This window comes from Apteryx rowi, unplaced genomic scaffold (genome assembly GCF_003343035.1).
Source record: "Apteryx rowi isolate R43461 unplaced genomic scaffold, aptRow1 scaffold_310, whole genome shotgun sequence".
NCBI lineage: Eukaryota > Metazoa > Chordata > Aves > Apterygiformes > Apterygidae > Apteryx > Apteryx rowi.
The window spans coordinates 726,859-742,333 of NW_020449531.1; the positions used below are offsets into that span (position 1 = coordinate 726,859).

A 15,475-nucleotide genomic window follows, 5' to 3' on the forward strand; every position below is an offset into this window, starting at 1 on the left:
TTAGAAAGTGCTTTTCTAGCCTTTTGAGTGAAAAACACATCAGTTTTCTAACAGCAGGAAAGGTCATTCTACTCTGAGATGAATTGTGAGAAATTTCAGACCCTAACCAACCTTTATTTTTTCATTTCCTTTTAAGTGTTTCAGTATTGTTGCATAAGGGTGAATATAGGACAAAGTCTTGTGACCTCAAGTACTTTGATTCCAGCAAATTTGAAAATACTCTAAAATTTCTGTGGGTTGATGAAATTCCCACTGTACAGGTGTGATCAAACTCACAAAATAGTAGCAAATGTTGTCTGCCTCTTGAATTTGATGTGAATTTTTTATGAATAAGCAGTGGCTTATTTTTTTTTTAAGTGAATAGGCTAAATTATTGAAATAGAGGGGTACTGAGAAAACAATTTTCTCTTATTTTAGTAATTGGTCCTATCAATGAAATGAAGAGCTAACAGCAGTGATTTTTTTCCTACATTAATTTTTAAGTGTTGTATAGAGAATTAAACAAATAAAATATAAGCTTCAGTTTCCTGAAGAATGCTTCTAGCCTGTGTGTTGACAGAAATAGCATTCCCAAATAGTCGTAAGAAAACATTCTACTTGTCTAAAAGCTATGATGCGGCATGCGTCAGTTTAGCTTTCTGTGGCTTTCTTCTTTCTTCCCTTAGTTTCTTGTAGTACAGCAACATTTAGGAGAGGCAAAATCAGCTATATCTCTTATCTTCTGGTTTTTGAACTAGATTTGCAGCATAGTTTAAGTAATCTGTGAAAGGCATGCCACAAAATCCCTCTTTCTACAAAAAGGGGCCTGTTGTAAGCAGCCCTGTACTGAGTGTGCCTACACCCAGCACTCATGAAGCCTACCCCTAGTGTCTGCGGCAGGCCTGGAGTTAAGATGGAATGGGAGTTGGCCTGTGAATGTCCCTTGTTCTCTTTTGGTGGAACTTGGTCTCAAAACCTTGTATCTGGGCAGGACATAAACATAAATAAACAGATCATGAGTGCTTGGATTTGGGGAATGCATTCTGGAAGTGAATTGGCTGTACGTGCAGTGCTCTACTGTGAGCAGCCTCCACCCATGCCACCATTAGGGTGCTTTAGAAAGCCAAGGTGAGAGGCAGGTGGGAGTTGCACATCTGTAGGATTTGCTATAGATAAGACAACATGACTGGAGATAAGGTGCCTCTCATACGTCTGGGTGTGCAGAGGAGGAAATAGCAGCTGGGCTGTACCAAGCAGCAGTTGACTAGCATGGGGCTTTTGCCCCTCCTTCAAAACCACATTACAGGAAATATGTGATCCTGATGATAACAGTCAGGATCATCTTTCTGTGCACCAACAGGGTCTTCACCACCTGTTTATGGAGGTAGGGATTGTATGGTATGGGCTTTATGAAGAGATCCTTGTTTTTCCATTGTTGGCCATAACAGATGTGGGTGCTGAAATAAGTTCTTGTGATTCTTAGGAGGCCTTAATAAAAGGCCTAGTAGAAGGTAAAAGCTCAGAAGTCCAGTCAGACTGCTCACCATCAAGACGCACTACTCCCATGGGGCTTAAATGCAGTCCCAATGAGTGACGTCATCGAGCAATGACAAGCTACTTAAAAGCATCTTTTATGAAAGGTGTTTTTTCTGGTTTGTGGTTATTGCATGTCCAGAGAGAGTTGGGGAAATTACAGAGTTCTCATTAGAAATATTTTCTAAAGATAGACTCCATGAGGCCACATGTAAAACTTTTTGTCAGACTTTTTTTACTTTTATCCTAGCAAGGCTTACTTATCTCTAGCTATTCTTTTTTTTCATTTTGACATTTCTAGGGATGAAAAGAAACTGCATAGCCTAACAGAGAACAGCGCAGAGATTAATTTGTTTCCAAGTGCATCTCTTTATCTGTTGCAAATTCTTGATTGATGCACTCACAGGCTTAGCTACCTTTTGGTGTCCCTTATACTGTTTTAAAGGGCATTTCATTTTGGGTTTTGAGCCTCTGTCACTTTCTTTGGATTGGAAGACAGCTGAGTTCCTTGGGTTTAGGTTGCAGTGCAGGAAGGCTTAAGTTCTCTTGAAGAGATAGCAATGAAGAACCATTGACTAGCCATCTCCTAAAAGCAAGGACATTCTTACTTAGGTCAAAAACATCACAAAGAGAACACATTACAAAACAATGAGCAGCTTTTAACCATGCTGATCTTGCTAGAGTTGTCCGAGTTTCACATTGAACTTGACAGATCTTTACCTCAAGTTTGCTTGTTCAGTTATTATTCCAGTACATGCACCTTTTTCCCTCTATATAATTGTCATTTTACAGTTGAGGACTCTTCTTACTGGTCTTCTGACTAGTAAGACTAGTCTAGTCTTTCTGGCTAGTCAAAGCTAGTCAATATGCTTTACCTCCAGGGACCAATCTTCAATGGACTGGATAGCTGCATAACCTAGTACTGGAAATTTGTATTTCTCACACTGAAGTGTGATTAAAGTCCTTCCAGTTTCCATGTGGAATCAGCTTGTTAATCAAGGATCGCATCACACTTAGGGATATGATAGCCTACGAATATACCACTGTGTTCTGAATATCTATGTCTACTATATTAGCACAAATTTACCTCAGTAGAGTCAATCTGAAGAGCTACACAGTGGATGTTGTAGTCCCTATGTTTACAATGTATGGGATTCAGAGTTTTTACTTTGCACTAGATTTTTGTCTGGTCCCCTGAACTGAACGTCCTTAGTGTATATGAAGTTTGAAGCTACCTGAGATTTAGACCCTTATGTCCCATTAAGGGTGGAGTGCATTCTCCAATGCTGAGAGCAGAGCTTCACATTTACTTTCCTCTGAGTAGCATCTAATTTATCCACCAAAACTGCTCTGCAACCTAAAGCAACGTGTGGTTAGTGAGAATGCTTGGGGGACTTGCTTCAAAACAGCACAGCTCCTTTGAACCATAACACTAAAGCAGATGCAGCGAATGTCTATCCTGTCTTCTTTGAATTAGTTTTGGAATCAGGAAATTTCAGAAGGACTGTTGTCACAGGGACACTTATTTCTTCGCAGTATTTTTAAAATCTATCTATTCCTCTGCATTACTGTTTCCAGGTTTACTTCCTAAAATACTGCAGCCTTCTACTTTTGGCCTATGTGACTTGTGCTTTGCACCTTAGCATTGCCGCAACACTAGTGTAGTATTCTTTTCTGCTGCTGTAACCGCAGTATTTGCTCTTTGAACTCCATCTGGTACCTCCTTCCGTATCTCGCATAGTCTGTCTGTCTTGACTGTAATGTCTTAAATGCTGCAGAATGTTGTGTGTCATCCTGTGGTTCTTGCTCAGGGGCTGTACTCCACCTTGTGTACATTCCTTTTTCTTACATCTGAAGGTGCCTGTGCATCATTTCTTATGTTTATTGTGTTTTATCATTCCCTCTCGTATCTTATAAAGTAATAATATATATTTTTTAACTTAAGCCTGGTAGTCTCTCTTCATTTATGAAATTTATACTTTCTTTTCTCTTTTATTCAAATTATATAGTGTCTTTGTCAACTTTCCTATGAACTTCATATGAGCAATGGCTCTTTTTTCCCCTGTTCTTGCTTTTGCATTATGTGAGATGGCATATAGAAGGCATAATTTAGATCTGAAAAGGACATTTTATTATTTAAGACAGGAATTTTTTACATGTACAAAGAGCAGCCTTGGCTGTGATTTATAGTTTCTAATTGACTTAAAATAGATGGGTAATTTTGAGCTACATGAATTAATTTTATACTGTGAGCCTCTGTTTTTGTATTTTATTTTCCTCTGATGCTGTGTTTTTTTTCCTGAATGAATCCAGGTTGCTGGGAACAAGGAGTTAAGAGGCCATGCTATGTTCTTTCTGAAATCCAGGCTTTTTTTGCATTTGGCCTCATAGTTTGTTGTTGTTCTCTGACAGAACATGCTTTCAAAGACACGCAAGATTGGTTCCAATTTTCTGCAGTTTTTTAAGTCTATAGAGATATGTGAGACTACTCTTACATAGTTTTCCACTGCAGGTGTTCCTGCAGGTGATGCACATAGTGCTAGTGCTACTTGAGTTTGATGTTCCATCAGTTTACTTAACAGTAGGTTTAGTTTTGCTGTTAAGAAAGTAGCTCTTGGACCAGTGGATTATGAGAATTACTACTTTATAATGGATAAAGCTCATAAACTCTAATTTGAATGGACATGCATTTTATTTCAATATACATTATTATTATACCAACTTTCCAGAGACATAGGCCTGGAAAAAACCTTATTCATGTCTGTGGACTTTACAAGATGAAGTTTGGTATGTTGGTAATATGCTGGTAATTAACTAAACCTTATAAGCTGTTTCTGACCTTTAATGTCTGCATCCTCAGCTCATTAATCAGACTAGTTTGATGATGTTTAGGGCAGCATAAAACAGAAATTTGACTAGCATATTAAATCCTGTCCAAAGACATTCCTTAAATTTTGTTTACAAGTAGAGCTTAGGTCTCCTAATGTTATTTTAAAAGCATGTTTTCTGTAAAGAAAATTTTGAGTTTAATCAAAAAATGTCAGAAGTTTAAGCACTGTTACGATGCTATGGTTGTTTACCTACAGAGTAAGTGGGAGAAATATCCCAGGGAAGGGAGGTACAAAGAGCAGATCTGAAAACTTATTTAGGAAGGTTTTGTTTCTTGTGGCTTGCCATTAAAATTTTTTTCTTACATTTTGCTACATTATAAGTATTCACTTTAAATTTAATGTAGTTCCTAAATGTGAAGAATAACATTTATAATAAAGGCAAGCCAGTACAGTCCAAGGAGACTCAGAATGCCTTATAAATAGTAAAACTGATAACTGATTTTAATACTAAAAATTTGTAGAATGCCAACTACTCTGAAAACGTGAATGTTGACATTCAGCTAACATACAGTACTATTTCCCAAGTGTACATTTAAAAGCTTTTTTTCCCTCACAAATGAGGGAATAATGAAATACATGATTTTCCTAAAATTCTCAGTACCTATTGAGCAAGAAAGAGATTTTATGTAATTTTTGCCAAGAAGTCTCATTAAATAGAGTACTTCTAAGACTCTCCAACCTCTGTGTGAGCAGAGAAATATGGAAATAGTTGTGTAGGCTTTTCAGCATCCAGTTTTATCTGTATGGGAGCACCATGGCATGGAGCTTCTGGCTCTGGAGATTATTCTGCGTGTGCAGTGCTATGAACTGCAAGTTACTGAAGGAAGCAGTGAAGACTTCTCAAACAGTGGGGAAAAAACAAAAGCTAACTATAGCTCAATGTTGAGGCAATGAAGATGCCTATGACTTTCATAAATACTATATGGGTGACAATCTGTCATCTTACCTATGTACCTGAAATAGCGTGTACAGGTCACAGARTTAGGAAGTGGGATTTTCAGAAGAATTTAGCATCTGACCTAGCTGCTGCTAAGAAGTCATTATTACAATTTGCCTTCAGTTCATTGGTGAGAGAATTCTAAGACAGAGTCTGCTTGGGTAATACCTCATTTGCTCACAAAATTGGGTAGTTAAATGCCCAAAATCAAAACCTAGATTTATCTAACAGTTGAATGACACAGGGATAAAATGCTTCTTTTTGTGCTATGTAAACATGATTCTAGTTTCATTTACAGGGGAATCTCACCATTTCACATTAATTTCTGGGAAATCCATTGCATATTACTGGATTTTGCAGTAAATGATAGGCTATACTATGTGGTTGTATTTTATATCACAAAATGTGTATTACTGTTAAGTTCTTATAAAGCAGGTTTAGTTCTTAATGCAACAGTGAAAATATTGCAGAATATTTTGTGTGTAAATAAAGATCTGTGTAATGCCAGCCCCCTCATGCTTTATAGTAAAGGTATATTTATAAATTGTTTATAGGGAGTGAATAAATAAATAATGTCTGTTATTTAATAAGTTACAGGCATGAATAGTATGTATTATATATGGCAGTAAGCACACCAGTAGAAGGTGTTATGGATAGTATTTTGACTAACTGTGCTGTACTAAAATCTGTAACAAATGCTTATTTGTTAAAATATTTACTAAACATTTAATACAGATTTATAAATACTTTTTATCTAATATTAAATGTAATCTCAGGACTTGACTACAGCCTTACAATAAAACACTGCTGAGAAGGGAATGAAACAGGGTACACTTTTGGATAGTGAAATCCAGAACTGTGAAGGCCTAGTGCTGTGCTGACAAGCTGTCTTCTTGTAATATAGTAATAAAAGTAAACTTAAAAATTTAATTAGTATGTTTTCTAAATACACACAGAACTAAGTCAAGCATCAGTAATTGGTAGGGTATATGATACCTTGTGTGCAAAGCTATATTCAGATTTGGAGCCCAAAATAGTATTCCTAACCAAAATTAATTTCTGTATTTAAGCAGGCAGTTATGGTTTGTTTATTTCTTTGGTTTTAATGCAACAGATTTGTGTATATATGCGCTCTTTCTCATGAGCTCTATTTTTTATTTTTTCTTCTTCTTTCAAGGAAGAGAATGTTTGCAGATACATTTTATGCCGTATTAAATTGATATGGTATAGTTACCATGAAGCATTTTCTCCTGGTCATGGGAGAGGTGGCTCTTCACCCCCCAGCCCTCCCCCAGTCTGTTTCCTTTCTGTGCTGAGAAGAAAGAGAGGCTGGTATTTCCTGGGCTAACGGTAATGGGCACCAATTGCTTCTGTTCCTTTCAGGCAGAGTCCCATCCTTTCCTCTGTTTAAGCTGGCCTGTCCCTTCTAACCTTGAGACAGATCTGAAAGATACTCAGAGCTTAGCCTTTTAGGAAACCCTTTTCCAGTGTGTATTCAGGAAGAGGTTTGCAGCAGCTGTTCAATGGAAGAACAGATTTGAGCTTCTTCTCTGATGTAATCCCACCATTATCTCCTCTAAAATGACTTCCCTTCTCTTTTTATTGAAATAGCTCTATAGTGAAACTTCTTCATGCTTACTATTTCTCTCCTATTAATAATAATTTTATATTTAGGAGCAAAAATGCCAAGCCAGACGCTACATTCAGAAGCAGGACCCTATTGCACTAGGAAATGTATTATGACAGATTGATCCCATTATGCTAGGTAATCTCTGGACACATAGGGAACTTTAAGGGTTTGTTCTGTGCAAGATGGAAGGGATGTATTGGCTTTTGGTGTGGAGCGGGACAGGACATTGAACAAAATGAATGTGACAATGCAGTTTATTGGGGAAGATTGTGCAAATGTGTTCTTTGGAAACAGTTCATAATATCATAGAAATGTTGGTTAGATGGGATCTCTGAAGGTCATCTAGTCCAAATTTCTGCTTGAAGTGGGACCATCATGAGCAAGTAGTTCAGGTCAACCACGGCGTTGTCTAGCTGAGCTGTCTTGAAAGCCTCCAAGGGTGGAGATTCCTCAACCTTTACAGATAACCTTTTGCTGTGTTGCACCCTCCTGCTTGCCTTGTTTTGCTTAGTGTATTTTATAGTACTGGAAAAAAGCAGAGATGGCATACAACTTGCTCATTCTAGAGAGAAATTGGGCAAAAATACTCACAGTGGAATTATTTTTGTCGGTCGTCTGTGTTCAGTCTCAAGTATTCATGGTTTATACAGGGCCCAGGATAATAAACTGAAAATAAGATGGATTATTTTTATATGTCTTGTATGAGATCACTATGTGCAGAGGTTGATTTCCTCCCTATGTTGCTAAATCTCACTGGAATTTAAGGGTGGAAGGGAAGAAACTTTGTTGTAACCATTAGCCATGTTCTGGTGTGACTCGTACAAAATTCTCATCCAAACAATAAAGATTTTTACTAACAGTCTGTTTCATAACCAGGATTTGACTGTCATTTTGCCAAGAAAGTATGGCTATTTGTAAGCCCACTGATTTAAACTGTGTTTGCAATGAGGACTGAAACATTTTTGAGTCCCATTTAGGGACTCAAGGAAACATTTAATACAGAATACCGGAGACTTTACTAATGAATCAGAAGTGACCTTTTCTATTGTCTTTCTTTCCTTTTTAATGCTGTTGATTGCAAGTTTAATATAATTTTCTTCACTCATAATTTGCAGTTGTTCAGAAACTTGAATTAACATTTATTTGGGAAAAGCATATACATGCTGAGTTTATAGCTTAATATATAATTTTTTAATTTAGCATTTAAAATTTTTGTATAACATAAGATTGTAATTTCATATTTGCTTGATCATGATGCATTGTCAAATTCAAGTGGTTGTGAAAAATCCCTATGCATCCAGCCTTTCTGGATAATTATGTGTGTAAGACATGAAAACAGGGAAGTATAGTTTTTTGGGTTTTGTTTTTTTAATGTAAAATGGTAAAGAGAAGAATGTAGTTTGGTGGAAAGAGTAAAAGACGTCCTAGCTTTCTCTGTCAGACAGTACTTGAAGAAGCTTGTACAATACCTCTCGAGGAGTCTTCAAGCCTTTTTTCTTCCTGGTAGTACTAACTTTTCATTGCAACTTAGTATAGATAAATGCTGGTAGTCTGGAGAAGAGACAGTCATAAACAGTGTCTCTCTCTTCCCTTGCTTCTGCAGGTGCAGTTCAAAAAATTAAAGTTTAGGTGTCTTCTAAGTCTTATTTTGAATAAAATTCAGCAAGGCAGATCTTCTGCTCTCATTCAGAGTCCTCTTATGCTGAGCAGACTGTTGCTTACTTTGGAATCTGCTCCTAAGAGTTCAAGATGAATTCAAGATGAATTTTTTGTCCTGGTAACAAACAGAGAAAATGAAGCAAGGATGATGAAGATAATACATGGAACATGTAGTAGCAAAACCATTGCAGTGTGTATGTGCATAGCTTTCTGGCTTAAGATCAGATCTTTTTAATACCATAAAAATAACTCAGGTCTATTTCTCTATTTCAAGTAGTGTGTCAACAGCTTCTTAAAGACAAATATTTGCTGAATATTAATATCCATGTTTAACTGAGAAATGAAAAATATGTGAAAGTTGTATAAGTCTTTTTATTCAACTTTTTTGTGTTCTGAAGAACTCATTTGATCAAAATCCTTTAAAATGTCACTGAGAAGAAATTAAAAATACTGCTCAAACAGTGGTTTGAACCTGAGCAGTGGGGAAGTAGTATTTGTATTTAAATAAACTATTCTTGAGTGCATCTGAAAACAGAGTGTTAAATTTGTTTCATGCTATTATTACAGAGGATGTTTAAATAAAATGCCTTAGCACTGATCAAGTCTTGGAAAATGTGTTCTGCAACTCTCCTTAGCAAAACTACCTCCACCTCTAAAGTTCTTGCAAAAAGCTTGCCAGTATTTTTTAAATCTAATGCTTTGAGTCCACTAAGGTGTCTTCAGTGTCCTATTCCTTTTGGTCACAAGCGAACTGTAGTACTTCTTTGCTGCACTTGGTATGCCACTTTTGGTAATCCCAGTGGGATTTAGTGTTTTTAAATGCGCTTCCATAGCGGGTCAGGTGTAGACTCATTCAGGTGTATTAATAGCCGTGCAGTGTTGGGGTGCATCAGCCTATTGGAGCAGAAACCTTGATGCTAACTTCTGGAAGTTTAAATTGTTTTGCTGCCAGGACCCCATCTGTTCCCCTCCTCCCCCTTTCTGGGACTGATGCCAAGTCCTGGCACCTTAAAACCTGACCGTGGCCTATTGGAGTCTTCTGTTTCATTGTTGACTATTCTGATGCTTTGGGTACATGCTGCAGCGTTGCATCTTGGCTTTATGACATTGGCTTACAGTCTGCATCTCCTGAGCTGCCTGCATGTTAAGTGTCAATAAGTTAACTTGTAAAATGAATTGGTTTATGCCATCAAAAGGCAACAGGGTTTCTAGTAGGGGAACAATCCCTACTTACAAAACTGAGAAAATACAATTTGGGGACCTAGGCACGCAAAAAAGTAACATTTAAAATAACTTCTTCCAAATTGAAAAGGTGCTATATGGAATTGCATTTGTAACTGGTAACAGTAAAATAATGAATCTGAATTGCCTCCTACACGTGGTAGAATTTCAGTCTTTTTGATGCTTAGATCCTTTAAATTTTGGTTTAGAAATAAGAAGTGATTAGCCAGAGGTTGTCCCATAACTGGTTTGCTTGGTTTTCTTCGTATTAATTATGAAAAGAATACTATTATCAGTTCTTCCACCAAACATTAGCCATCAGTATCAAATCAAATACTGTCATTCCTGTTGGCCAGTATCTGTTTTCTTCCTCTGGAAGACCAGCAAGTAGAAGCAATTTGGTCAGGCAGCATTAAAGTCCTCTAGCCACACTCTTAGTAGTATGGCTTCACAGCTGCAAGTTTTCTATTGTTACTATTTTGTTTTTTTGTGGAACAACTCTTTGTTAGCCAGATTTTCAAATATCTTCCATCTACGGATGAAATTCTTTTTGTCTGGAAGGTATTCTCATAAAAAAAAATTCTGTGGTAAGATTTAAACTAGTATTTTTCTAATGACTTTTCAAAAGAAAATATTTTCTGTAAATTCCAGTTTGGAGTCTAAGCAATTTATCTGCAAGACTGTAAAATATGTGTGTTTGGGTCGTATGCTATGCCTTGAGCAGTTTGAGAGGAGACTTGAAGCTCAACAAATTTGTCATGCATGGACTGCAGCTTACAGCTGGGTGCTTGAGCTTATCTGGAGTTGTAACCGAGTGGAGATGTTGTGAGTAAGATGGGGATCTTGGCTAATCCTTCTTGGCCTTGATCCAGCATGGGGAGCAGCAAGAGAATACCCCCAGCTGTTTACTCAGCATGTCTCTATCAGCCAAAGGGAGAAATTGCAGGCAAATGCTTATAGCCTCCAGCAGGTTAGCCAGATGTGTAAGAATTCAGCAGACAGGTGTAACAGGGCTGGCAGCCATATGCCAGCTGGTAGGTCTGATAATATCAAATTGTGTGCAATTGACCCATGGGTGGAAATTGCAGTGATCTGGGGAGGAATACTGTGCATGAAGTTTTGCAAGATCAAGTTTCATGTGCTCAAATTTTCTGTACCTATACTCTAGAGTACCTGTTTGTTGTTGTTTTTTAGGTAAATGCCTTGAGTTCTTTCACTTTGGTCCCCTGTACAGAACTTCTCGCCCAAAATGAATAGCAGACTTAAAAGCAATGGGGTGATTTTTCCCAAGGGTCAGCATAATAGCATTTTGGAAGGGAAACTTTCCAATTCAAACAGATGCTTAGTTTTCACCTTATTGGACCACAAAGTTTAGAAAGGTGAAAGTAATAGCACGCCTTTTATAGTAGCTTTTCTTGGCCTCAGTGCTGTGATGTTAATTGAGTCTGCCCCATTCAGTGAGTGCACTGTTAAGCAGGCAAGGGATGTTCATGATCTCTGCAGAGCAAGTGACAGAGGAAGAACAGAAGCACTGCATAAAAGTTAATGTCATAGCTGACTGTGTGTTATCTGCAGCTCTGGAATCGGGAAGTATTTAAAGACAATGGCCCAGCCCCCAAAATAAATAAAGGAAAGCCATTCTGAACTGGGAGGGGGTGGGAGAGGACTTTAGAAAAAGCTGAGTGTTTCTCACACGTGCATTGGCAAGACGTTCAGAAATACAGGCTCCAGCTTTTGCAAAGCAGTGGCATTGGACAAGTAATGAATCTACTGCTGACTCCATGCTGATATCCAAACTGACACCTCCTGGTGTCAGCAGATTGATCACAGTCTCTGCCAATGCTCAAACTGCCCTTAGCACCAAAGCAGGCCTCAAACTTTGGGCACCTTAATGTTGCAGCCAGAGCAGCCACCCTGGTTGGATGCCACCCTTCCTGGAGGCTGGGATGGTTTACGCTGAGGGCACGCTTCCTAGCCTGACTGCCGTCCAGGTCTGCTTTCCCCATTTCTAACAATACCAGTTGTTCTATTAGACAATGAAATTATATTTTATTAAAGTAGAATTAATGTGATCAGTTCCTAAAAAACAGAGCCAATGTTACGTTTATGGCTTGTCTGATCCTAAAAAGCGAAACTTTGTGGTGATAAGGATTATTTCTGAGTATTCTGTAAATCCATGGGCTGTTTCTTTTTCCCTTTTCAAAAGATGTGTACTAGACTTATCTATCTTCAGTTCTTCCAGGTTCAGAAAATACTTCAGCTTGTTTACCTTAGCACTGTTGAGGGAAGGTCTTCAAGCCCTCCCACCTGTAGTACAACCGTCTTACTAAAATATTCTTTAACCTGGTGTTTCCTATTACTGTTTGTATTCCTGTTGTATTTAAATAATGATCCTTTTTTTTTCCTACTTTGTGAAGGGGGAAACAAAGCAGGCACTCAGATTTCAGATTTCTCTACATTCTCTTTCCTGTATGCTTTTTTTCCCATTTCATAATAGAACTCCATCTATTTGATGATATTAAGTGTGTTCTTGCTACCTTATTAATGTCCTTTGCACTTTATCCTTTTTGATTTTGTCACTACATGCTTGTGGTGTTCCTTAATACACAGTTATATGTTTTCTTTCTTGTTGTTACTTCTTTTTCTTGGATTACTGAGGAAATTTGAATGCAGCCAAAGTAGTCTCTTATTATACTTCCTATTTTTCTTCCATGTGATATTTGCCATTGCGKTTTTTTTCATATAGTCTGAATCACTTAATGTTTGTCTTGTACTTTTTTTCTTCAGGTTATTTATTTTTTGAAGAAACTCTTTCTACCTGTTCCCTGAATTTGTTTGATTTCCAGAATCTGTTAGCCTTCTCCTGATGCTTTCAGAACTTCCTCTCTCTAGAAGGGAACGCTCTCGTTTCATAATCATTCACAGAAATTGCTTCAGCCATTACTTTTTATGTAGATATGCAGGGAAAACTTCTGTACTGTGGGGGTAACAGAGCACTGGAACAGGTTGCCTGGAGAGGTTGTGAAGTCTCCATCCTTGGAGATATTCAGAAGCTGTCTGGACATAATCCTGTGCAAGGTGCTCTAGGTGACCCTGCTTGAGCAGGGGGGTTGAACTAAATGATCTCCAGAGGTCCCTTCCAACCTCAACCATTCTGTGATTCTGCGTGACTGTTGAAAGCAAGATAGGCAGTTTGACTCCTAGAGTTCTTGTCTTCCAGTTCTTCACTTCACGCAGTGACAACTCAGATATTAGTCTCTTGCTGCCTCACTGTACAGCTTTGAAGAGAGGAGAGGAGGTTTCATGGTAGTGATTCCTGGCAGTCCTTGTTGTTGTGGACCCACCATGTTTAGTAAAGGTATTAAACCTACACTTCCTGAAAAGAGCAGAGAAAACTACTGCCAAAAACATGGATTCTTCTAGGAGCCAGATACTGAATGAAATCAAGTTATGTCCTACTTGCCTTGTGAAGAAAATGGGACTGATTCACATGGCAGTTTGCAGGCAGCTCTGATTTGAGATGAATCTAATTTATTTGTGGGGAACTGTCTGTATACATTCATGCTTCCTCCCTTGTCCCTGCCTTTTCTGGTACTGCTGAAAGCAAAATGGAAGGTCTTTCTGCTGTAGGGTGGGCAATTGCTTTAGGAACAGCTGTAATATTTTAAGATAGTATTACTCTACTGCTTGAAGTTATTACTGCAACTGAGCCACAGTAACCCCTCATTGGCATGTTTGCAATATAAGCTGTCTTGGTCGCAGTTGCTGCTGCAGGTGATCAAAGCTAACCTGGCTGACTTTGCACTGAAGCAGGCTGGAAGCTCCTGCAGTACTCACTAATGCATCATGCCATGGGGAGGGGGGGCTATCCCATCTAACAGACTGCAGTAAAGAGTTGAGAGCAGGAGCTTCTCAAGCCTTTCTATCTTGAGAAGGCATCATCTGTCTGTGCTTAGGCAGGATGCTGAAGCACTAGGCATACAACAGCTTTGTTCTCAACAGCCTGTGCACACTATGAAGGGATTAGTTAGAAGGCAATCATTATTTTTCTGTTGGTGTATAAATGCAAAGGTATCTTTTCTTCATACACAATTTAAAAATGTATCATTTAATTTACTGACAAATTTTGCAAATTAATTTTTCCTTTGTATGTAGTAAGTGACAAGTGACAGGTAGTGAGCAACAAAATCCAGTGTTTTCAATGTCATGGATCAGTGTCAGCCTTGGTTTCTGTTGATAAAGGATTCTAAAGCAACCTTTTGTCATATGTAACAAGTGGTTAGGTCTACAAAGAAATGTCATATGCTAGCTGCTGAGTTAGATACCACCTACTGGTAATCCTGGAGCAAATGTATAGCTTTAAAGTTTGTAGGTTTCTAAGGGCTGTGTTTGTGCTTTACTCTCTGTGAGTGGCTCTTCCTAAGACAGTTACATGCTGTTAGCTCTGCTTACTGCTAGGGCAGGATGCATTGCATTAAACTCTTTAACTATAGTAAATTACATACTAGGGAAAAAATAGCATGTAAAAACCTGTTACTATCCCATTTGAAAGCAGCAGGGAAGACCAAGGTTAGCACCTTTATTACCAGAAAGAGGTGGAACCTCATGTATTTATAAAGGTGTTGAATTCTCTTTACTTTCATTTTAAAACATGTTTTGTTGTTTAACATTTTTTTAGCCACCATTTAGCAAATCTTATAGTTATGACAGCTTGAATAGTTTATGATGTGTTTAACTGAAACATGGATAAAGGAAGAATCCCAAGGAACTACTTTGAGATTACCTTAAAATTTTGTTTATTTTTAGAAAATGGGAAGTCTGAGATGCTAGCCACAAGGAAGAATTGAAGGTGTGGGCAGAGGTGGGCTGGCAGTTCTGCACTGCCAAAATGACTGCTCCTGCTTGCTTTGTGGCAGCTCTAGCATTTGTCTGACTTCTAACACGCTGATTCAGCTCACTAACCAAGCAGAAAACTATTCACTTTTTTTTTTTTTTTTCTGGCTGGGTTAGTTTTCTAACCACCTAGCTGGAAATGGGAGAAAAAATGAGGGAGTAGTGGGAAGCAAAGGCTTGCTCTTCAGCGTCAGCGAGTGGATGAACTCAGCCTTCTCTTCTGACCATAAAGGAAGAAATAGGCCTGTTTCAGGGTAAATATCATATCCTCAAGGAAGAAAAGCATGAAGAGCAAAGACCGCATCAGCAGCAGACTGTCTTGGTGTTGGACAGCCCTGAGAATTATATGATAAAGGCATTTTATTATGCATGGTCTCTGCAAGTCATCAGAGCACCCAAAGAGCTTGACTTGTTTCCTCCGCTATAGCAAAATCGTCCTTGATGACAAAACGTCCAACAGAGACAGTTTGGCTAGTCTAGATTAAGCCTCAGACAGTTTCTGCTTCCTACCGCTTTGAGCCCAAGGGTGAAGGAAGAGGATGCAGTCTTTCAGCCAGTATAAAGAATTATTTGCAATGTGGTGTCAGGAATGCTATATTTAAATGATTTAGCTTTCTAGACTAGTGACATTAAGTTGGAGGGGAAGCAAGAAGGTGGGAGAGGCAGCTGCAGAAAAAAATAATCTGTTAAGCAGAGGTAGTGACAACTGAATAAACAGAAAGAACAGGACAG

The 15,475-nt window shown here is 38.2% G+C and overlaps 1 protein-coding gene across 1 annotated transcript in view; it reads left to right on the top strand.

Moving 5' to 3' along the window:
- Positions 1-1,015: 1,015 nt before the first annotated feature.
- SSBP2 (single stranded DNA binding protein 2) overlaps positions 1,016-15,475 on the top strand; it is a 175,831-nt gene continuing 161,371 nt past the window's right edge. The window contains exon 1 of the mRNA XM_026070465.1: positions 1,016-1,107. Within this exon, the coding sequence (XP_025926250.1) occupies positions 1,016-1,107 (92 nt within the window). The remainder of the gene's footprint in view (positions 1,108-15,475) is intronic.